Below are 8598 nucleotides of genomic sequence, written 5' to 3'. Positions count from 1 at the left end.
TCCTCCTCTTCCTCCTCCTCCTCTCTCAGGACATGATCAGCCGTCAGATGAACTCGGTGTTCAAGGAGCTCCTGTCTCGCCAGCCGGCCGTGCCGCCGTCCACCCTCGCCGCCCCTGCTCCCTCTTCCTCCTCTTCCTCTCTTCCTCAAGCTGCCCCCACTGCCAAAAAAGTAGGATTCAGCCTCAGAGGACGGGCCCTTTTCAGACCGGTGGACTGAGTGGGAGAAGAGGACGCGTGGGGATCATTGATTCATTGTTTAACGATGAAGATAATGCTGATGCCCATGATGCATTTGGTGAAGATCTTGATTTATTTGTTTGACACATGTATAATATTTGCGTCTCTGCCATCTCATAGTGCCACTAGTCTCAGTGCCGTGTTACTGTACGTCCAGTGTGTCTGTTTTCCAGCTGGTTTTTGGTCTTTTTTATGTTCTGGTCGGTTTTTGTTCTCCAGGCTTTTGTAATTTTCTGGGGAATCAGGGATGTGACATCACCAGACGGACTTGTTAAAGTGGTTGCCATGATACTTAAAACAACAACATACTTAAGCTGCCCCCCAGTGGCAGGTCTAAGATCTTTTAGTGTTTGCTTCATTTCAAATGAACAAAAACTGATCCGCGGCCTGAGTGCCTTCACAACATTTGCTCTTCACAAGTATTTCACTTAAACATATTTGATAGGTTTAAACTCTGCATATTATATTTAAAAACTCTAGGAAAGTGTTTATGGAACCCCAAAGTGTTCAATGTTTAATAAGACATTATGAAATAAATAAGCTTGTGAATAAACTGTGTAAAATAAATAAAAGAACAAACCTTTTGTGAAAACTAGGCAATTCTTAACACATTATTTTGAAATGTTTTTTCAATATTGTATTAGTATAATAACATTTACAATTCAATTTACATATTTAACTCACTGTCATGAAAAGTGGCATTAAGACACATGACATAAGAGTGTTATTGGGAAGGCTGCCATTAGGAAATAAAAGGGCCTTTTGAAATATTCATATAAATAAATAGTCCTAAAAAGCTCTACTCTGATGTTATTTCATTAGCCTACTTATGATGAAATAACATTTTATAATAATAAATGGAGCTTTAATAATTTTTAATCTTTATTTCACAAATGATTGTGTTATTTGTAAACTGTATGTTACGCAATTCATTCATGTGAATATTTATTTTATAATTATTTATTTATTTAACTATTTAATATTGAACATTGTGGGGCCCCATAGATGTTAGCTGGGAAAACCAAGCAGTGGGGTCAGTACTCTATAGCAGCATGCAGCATTAGCACGCACACGCGCGCACACACATAACACACACACACACACAAAGACAGAAAAAACATTCCCCTTCATATGTGATATATGGTCTGATACGCAGGCCAAAACTCAGGGCTTTCGCAGAGTTAGAGCCGGGCTAACTCAGGTTTGGCTTCAAAGGAATAAGTAAGAGTTTCTTACTCAGGGCTTTGGTTGACTCATACTTCAACTGGAAACTGTGCCCTGGCCACAAAAGCCAAAAACAGCCCCCATATTAAAGAGGATTCAGTGACTTCCTTTGGTTTAAACTGTGAATTCAACAGCGGCATTTTGGAGCCAAGATCAAAAACTCTTGTCTCATTCAACCCCCCCCTCTGACTTTATCTAGCACCATCCACAGGTCCCATTGTTTTGAGGATTATTGCAGTGAGGTGTACAATTACTTTGACTCAACAAGCATTTGAAATGTTTTTACATAGTGGCTCCCCTCTGTCGTGTTTCAGTATTATTAACATATAAGTAGAATCCTTTTTTAATTGATTCTGCCTCTATGGTTAAAACACCCTGTTGTTCTGGATCACTGTTTGATGATGTCACTAAAGTTACTGTGTCCAATTGTATGTGTGGTAAAAAAAAGAGAATTCAATAAAGTTGATAAAGTGATGAATGATAAAGGGGTTGTTGTCAGTGTACTTAAACTGCACATAAACGACTGTATTCTAGGGGAAGATCTACAGGGGGCCGTGTGGGGGTAGCTGCTACACCTACCTAGGGGCTCCCACCCAACCCTACCCTAATTGTAACATATTGCAATATTCAGTCATCACTGTGTCCCTAAGATGTCCAGAGCCCCGAAACATCAAAAATAGTAGGCCCAGCACTACTTCGCTCAGTGAAGTGAAACAGTATGCGTGAAACTAAAACCAAGTCCGTAATGATTGTTAAAAGCTACACAGTCTATGGTATTAAAGCAACACCAAAAGTTCTTTTGTAACTTAAAATAATGTTTCCAAAATGTACGGCACTTCTGTATTCAGAGACAGCGGTAATGGACAATTACGCTTACAACGTGTATGGGGACTGAAGAAGAAAAGTGTTTTATGATAAACTGGACTCAATAATTAGAGCATGGTCATTATGATGCTGCGTCCCAGACACAATATTAATTCACGACTCACAACTTGGTTCCAGTTAAAGTCACGACAAACCCTTCTAGGTAGCGCTAGCTAGCGTTAGCTAACAGCTATCTAACGATGATGTTAGCTAGCGCTAGCTGATACTAGCAATTTCTAGTCGGTTACACATTTGGGACTTTATTTAATAAACAAAACCTGTAGTAGTACACAATCATATGTGTGTTGTTTTGATTACAATGTGCAGAATTACTTTACGTAGCCTATTTATGTCTATTTCTCCGGCGTCTGTACAGCAACAACGCCATTGTTGTCATGTGTGTGTGACGTCAAAAACTGACTGGAAGTACAATAATCTGGTTCGACTTCAGGGGTAGTAAGTTACAGTTCTGACTTCCGTTCCAGGGCACTTTCACGGGTAGAAGGTTGTGAATACACAAGTTACAGGTTACCTGAAACGCAGAATAATAATCAAGTTCAGTTGCCTGCATACGACAGAGAAGGTGGATTCTTCAGCTCTTTGTGTAACTTCTGATTACGAGAACTTATGAGAACTTCTTCTTAATTAATAGCAACAATATGCAGGTGCGCAGTAAACCAAAGTTGTTGCATCATCATGTTTGAACTGGTGATGTTTAGGCCCTCTGAGGGTAAATCTGACGGGTCTTAAGATGATTAACACATTTGAAAATAAATACTTTTTTTCTAACTTTTCTCTTCTCTAATCTTTGCTTCTTTTATTACAAAAAACTTAAAGGTGCCCTGCCACACAAAAACCGTTTTTACTTGCATTTTTTGGAATATGTTAGGTCCATGTGTGTTTGTGTTATGTTATGAATGTGAACATGAACTGCTACTACCTCTGTCAGCTCTAGCCACTGAAAGGAAATAAGCGGAGAAATCAGACTAATTACAAAAGCTGGTCAGTCTGACGTCATGTTGCTTGAGTTCATCACTATTACTATTCATGAGCTCACCCAGTTGCGCTGGTTAAGGATACTGATACCCAGGCCCTCATTGGCTAGTTGTTAGCCAATCAGAGTCAAGCAACCTAGCTCACATTTCTTTTTTTCCCAACTTCTCTATTTCTAAAACTCTCTAAATGAAATAATCTAAAAAGGGAACTTCATCATCTTTTGGTTTGGCAAACCCTAACTGCTCACAGCTCGGAGACATGCAATGCAACCTGTGTCAAGGCCAAACAGTCACGAGTAGGCATTTGTTTTTACGGGTCATAAGCAAAAAAGGTTGGGAATCTCTGGTTCGGGGAATGTTAGCTCAACGGTTTATTCGCCACAAAACATAAATGATCTTCTGGTACTTAAACTGCACTTGCCGGAAGAACAATTATGCAGGTTTGCAATAAGAAATGATTAGAAAATAAACTAATTTAGAAGTGGCCTTCTTCCAACATCCACCTGCTTAATCTTAACATACGGTCACTCAAACGGGCAAACAGCCTTCATCTTCTGACTGGGAATATCTTGCCATGATTTAAATATTACCCACAGTACTGATTTGTTGTTTTGACTTTAGCTCATTAACAACAATCAATGTAAAACACAAGTTTCAACCAATAGATTATTTCACACCTACAGACTGTTGTGTCGTGAGTTGGCATTCAGCATTAGTACACACACACAAAAGAAGTAGCTAGATTGGCCTTCTGACAGAAAATGAAAATGAAGGGAAACTGTGCAGATGTTTCAAGCTTCAAATGTTGAAGACATGCAGGATGAAGAAATTATGAAGAAGAAGAGCTGAGTGAGAAAGATGAGACGGAATCAGAGAGGGAGAGAAACTATGGAGAGACACAGACTGCCACAAATCCAAAAGGAGGTCAGTGTAAGTATATCTCTCTGTTCATATACAATCCAGTACAGAGACTTATCACATATCTCTCAGTAAAAAAACAAACATGTTTTTACTTATGGGTTATTTTCTGTTGTCATTTAGCTGCAGTATGTATTTTCATTCGGGGATCCCCACCCACCACGTTCCCATGCCACCCTGCCAAAACCTTCTGCCACCCAATATAAACATTTCTAGATCTGCCACTTCTGTATTCTGATTCACCACTTTGTAAAATGTATCCCTTCGGACTCTGAATTAACAATGGTTGGCTGTATTGTCGGTGTGTCTTTGATTGTTTTAATTACTTGTTACAACGGCACCCACGTGCTGTAACGCGATCTTTAGACCCATCCGCTCCCACTCCTAAAATAACTCCTTCCCACAGCCACATTTAACACAAGGAATAAAAGGCACTGTACCACTTTAGCACTCATGCTGCTCTAAGTCAGTGTCAAATACTGGCTCTGTGTGTGTGTGTGTGTGTGTGTGTGTGTGTGTGTGTGTGTGTGTGTGTGGTGTGTCTCCCTATGAGTTCTCATAAGCCAACCCAGCTCTGAGGACATTGTGATTAACGGTTGAAGTGATCTCATTGACATTTCAGATTAGCACTCTCTGCAGGGCTCCCCTGCCTTGTCTCCCTGCGAGGGTCTCTATCACTAATATAGGATTAAGATAGCACTTTAAGGTAAGTCAGACACGATTCATCGTTTCTTCTGTAGCTGTCCCTGTTGTGGATGTGCTGCAATGATTTCTCAACAAGTATATGAGTTACAACTACAGCTCTTCACCTCAAAGCACCTGTTTCATGTATATTGCGTATCATTTAGGATTCCTGCGAGTTGATTAAAAGTCTTTAAAGTCTCAAAGATTATAAGTCTTTTACTGAACTGTTTGTAGTTTCAATCAAATCTGAAGATTACATTGACAATTTAGCTTTACTGCATGATTTATTTAAAAAAAATGTCATTTTATAATTACCAGCTGCTATTTACAGATTTTGGTGTGGCTTCTTTTTTGAGGGCTAAAGAACAGGTGGTAGTGCCAGTGATCAGCTCGCTGTTACACACTACATGCCTGCCATTTGCTGCAGGAGTGTATTTGTGTGTGCATGTGTGTGTGTGTGTGTGTGTGTGTGTGTGTGTGTGTGTGTGTGTGTGTTTGTGGCCACAATGGTTCACAGTATAAATGTGTGTATGTTAATGTTAGACAAGATCAGAAAAAGGCTACTCCAGGTATCCACGTGTTAAACTTTCTCTGCGGCCATCTTCCTTCATGCATGTGAAAATAAGCATGTGCCTCTTTCTTCAGTGAGGATGATGATGGTCAGCGACGACTGTTTGGTGGAGTGTAAGATTGATGATGACAGTGATGTGGACAATGGAGAAGAACAAATAAACACGCCTCCTCCTCCTCCAGAGTTTGCATCCAAAGCCGCGACTCCAGTGCCTGAATCTTCAACCCCTCCCACAGCCCCTGCTACGCCTATGCCCACCTGTCCTGTCAACAGGGACCCTCATGGCATCAACCAGCACCTCAAGGTTCACGTTCCCGTTTCCCCTCTATATTATTTTACATTGTCTGCCAATGCAGTGTTGGCAGGTGGTTAAATGTATAATACAATAATTAGTCATCCTCTTCTGCTGCTGTCTCATGTGGAGTACCCCAAGGTTCCATTTTAGGCCCTAATTTATTTTGATTATCTATCCTTCCACTTGAGTAACTTTAGAAAATATAACATTTCTTATCATTGCTATGTTTCCCCTTAAAATCCAGCAAATGATTTACTTATGCAAACAATGGACTCATTTTCTCTGGGAGAGGACAATTTGCTTTATGAATAAACTGATTTGACTTCTACCACCCTCTCTCTTGTTCCGTATCTGTAGGTGGAGGTTAGTGATGTTCTGGCAGAGCCCGCCACGCCTCGTAGCACAGACCAAGTGTGGCTTTACAGTGTTGTTGGTTTCGAGTGGGCACGAATCTGGACGTACCGCTGCCTCTCCTTTCTGCTTGCTGTGCCCTTTGCTCTTCTGTGTGGTATTTCCCTGGCCATTCTAGCCTGTCTACATGTCTGGTATGTATGCGGGTACAACAAAAATGCATATTTGGGTCTGAGACAGTCACTTGTTCACTCATTCATCAAGCACAGTAAATGCAGAAGATTAACTATAATAGCACATTTGCTCCAAACAAGTTGTTCCCGGTGTTTTTTGGCTTGTGAATTCTAATTTTACAGTAACAGGTTGTGAGAAGGGCTGCAGTCAATTAATGCTTCATTATCAATTAAAATGTCCCAAACTTTGTTAATGTTTAGACAATACAATGTGACATCTTTGTAATCCAACATTTTTAAACCCAAAGCTATTCCAATTACAATGACATGATGGTATGTATCACTCTATTTTTCAATTTCTTTTATTATATCATTCAGCCCAATGTACTGAATGTTGACTTAAAATAACCACACTCTCCTATAAATAAAATCTGCTTTAAATGAATCATATCACTCGATAATTTTCCACTCTATTTTTTAATTCAAATACATTTCATCACCTCCATTTTTATCAAGTAATTTGTGTTACTTCCACCACTCATACTGTACATTATCAGCACAATGTACTTATGTTTTTTAGTGTGAAAATAATAACTTTAATATAACGCTGGATAATTGAATGAATGATTATCAGTAATGAATCACATTTTAATTGGGAGTAAAATTTGAATCTGCAAATAACCAGTACCATTTTGCTGTCAGGTAAATGCAGTAGTACAATTTTTTTCTCTTAAGTAGAAGTACACATTATGTCAGTGGTACACAGCTGGGTTGCAAATTAAGTGATTTAGAGGCCTTCTGGAAGTAATTTTTGGGTACAATGGTTCTGGAAAAAAAAAAAACTGCAATACTGGAGGCCAAGCAATCAGCCTGTTCCAACCAGCCAAAAGTATCTCAGAAAAGGTATCAACCCGCTATATTAGTGCTCACTCACACTCAACTGAAACTTCAAAAACAGCATTCTACACAAGTTCTCTACACCCTACCTAACCTAGGGCGACAAGGGCTTACTATGATTTACACTCCTGAAATCACATATTTCACTCATGTAATTAATCTTTTCTCCTCGTTCATTCTGTCAGAGAGAGAGTTTTTGTACACAATCATTGAAATTATTTCCCCCCCCCCTTCCTACAGGTTTGTGGTGCCTTGCATACAGCTGAGCAACACCTTCCTTCCATGCCTGCGCTCCTTGTGTATGTGTACTGTGAATGCTTTTATCTCTCCCTTCTGTACGTCTCTTGCTCTCTGCTGCAGTCAAATCGCCATTTCACTGTCAAACAAGGACTGGCACCAAATGAAAGACAAAGAGACTGTATGAACTTGAGACATAACAAGTGAGTGAGTGAGTGAGTGAGTGAGTGAGTGAGTGAGTGAGTGAGTGAGGGAGAGAGGGAGAGAGGGAGGGAGATAAGGAGAGAGGGAGAGAGGGAAGGAGGGAGTTAGATAACTTCATTTTAATAAATTTGATGTCTTTTTTGTTTTTGTTTTAAATGGCATGGTTCTGCAAGATTGTATGTTAATGCTATTTGACATGTTTTCTACACATAAAGCCAATTCATATACAACATATTATTATTATGCTTATTAAAAGAAATCTGATACAATTGTATCAAGCTATCAATAAAAAGATGTCAAAAAACCCTTGAGCTCATTTGTTTTGTGTTACAAATAGACAAAGTCAATGGACTTCAAAGTTATTCGCACAAACAGATCAGTCAGAAGTAAAGACCTAATCAATCAATCAATACTGAGAATGATATATTTTTTACTTAATCAGTAGCAAATCAATCAATTATGTACAATTCTGGTTAATATTTACTGATTTATTCATTGATCAAGCAAAACATTTAATATTTCTGCAGTTTCCAACTTCTCAGTTTGAGGGTTTGCTACATGTCTTTAAAAAATGATATCTGAGAAAGCTGTTTTTCATAATTTCCCAACGTTGTATAGACCACCATAAATCTTTTAATTGTAAGATAAAAAGAAAAAAAATGCAAATAATAATTTGATGATAATAATCGATTAATGCGGAAATAATATTTAGTTGCAACCAGTTTTTATGGCTGCAACATTAATAGATTAAAGTGATTTCTTTTCACGTTACATATTGCATTGGCCATTTAAATAAATAAAATATAAATATTCTTCTTTTTACATCAATAGGCCTACACTGTAATATGTGCCAGTATTCATGTTCTTTCATTGCTGTCTGATAACACAATCCCGAAGTTTCCTGAGGTATTTGAAGTCATCACATCCTGTCTACCCAGCATGCACTG

At 38.8% G+C, this 8598-nt stretch overlaps 2 protein-coding genes across 3 annotated transcripts in view; both read left to right on the top strand.

Moving 5' to 3' along the window:
* arhgap4b (Rho GTPase activating protein 4b) overlaps window positions 1-667 on the top strand; it is a 30883-nt gene extending 30216 nt beyond the window's left edge. For both annotated transcript variants that reach the window (XM_032519779.1, XM_032519780.1), the window contains one exon: window positions 30-667. In XM_032519779.1, coding sequence (XP_032375670.1) covers window positions 30-218 — 189 coding nt within the window. In that variant the 3' untranslated portion in view covers window positions 219-667. The remainder of the gene's footprint in view (window positions 1-29) is intronic.
* A 3622-nt stretch (window positions 668-4289) lies between these two features.
* Window positions 4290-7908, top strand: cav4b (caveolin 4b). The gene is made up of 4 exons (XM_032519806.1): window positions 4290-4945; window positions 5569-5798; window positions 6147-6334; window positions 7451-7908. The coding sequence occupies exons 2-4, from the start codon at window positions 5574-5576 to the stop codon at window positions 7632-7634; spliced, it is 597 nt and encodes a 198-aa protein (XP_032375697.1). The 5' UTR covers window positions 4290-4945; window positions 5569-5573; the 3' UTR covers window positions 7635-7908.
* The last annotated feature ends 690 nt before the right edge of the window (window positions 7909-8598 follow it).

The sequence above is a fragment of the Etheostoma spectabile genome, chromosome 7 (genome assembly GCF_008692095.1).
Source record: "Etheostoma spectabile isolate EspeVRDwgs_2016 chromosome 7, UIUC_Espe_1.0, whole genome shotgun sequence".
Lineage (NCBI taxonomy): Eukaryota > Metazoa > Chordata > Actinopteri > Perciformes > Percidae > Etheostoma > Etheostoma spectabile.
The sequence above is the reverse complement of the archived record's forward strand: the minus strand, read 5'-3'. Positions and strand labels throughout refer to the sequence as shown.

What these genes read in the sequence shown, in the direction of transcription:
- cav4b (XM_032519806.1), top strand. Translation starts at nt 5,574, where the DNA reads ATGATGATGGTCAGCGACGACTGTTTGGTGGAGTGTAAGATTGATGAT. An exon ending in GCATCAACCAGCACCTCAAG is followed by an intron (nt 5,799 to 6,146) that starts GTTCACGTTCCC and finishes CCGTATCTGTAG; the next exon opens with GTGGAGGTTAGTGATGTTCT. An exon ending in CTAGCCTGTCTACATGTCTG is followed by an intron (nt 6,335 to 7,450) that starts GTATGTATGCGG and finishes CCCTTCCTACAG; the next exon opens with GTTTGTGGTGCCTTGCATAC.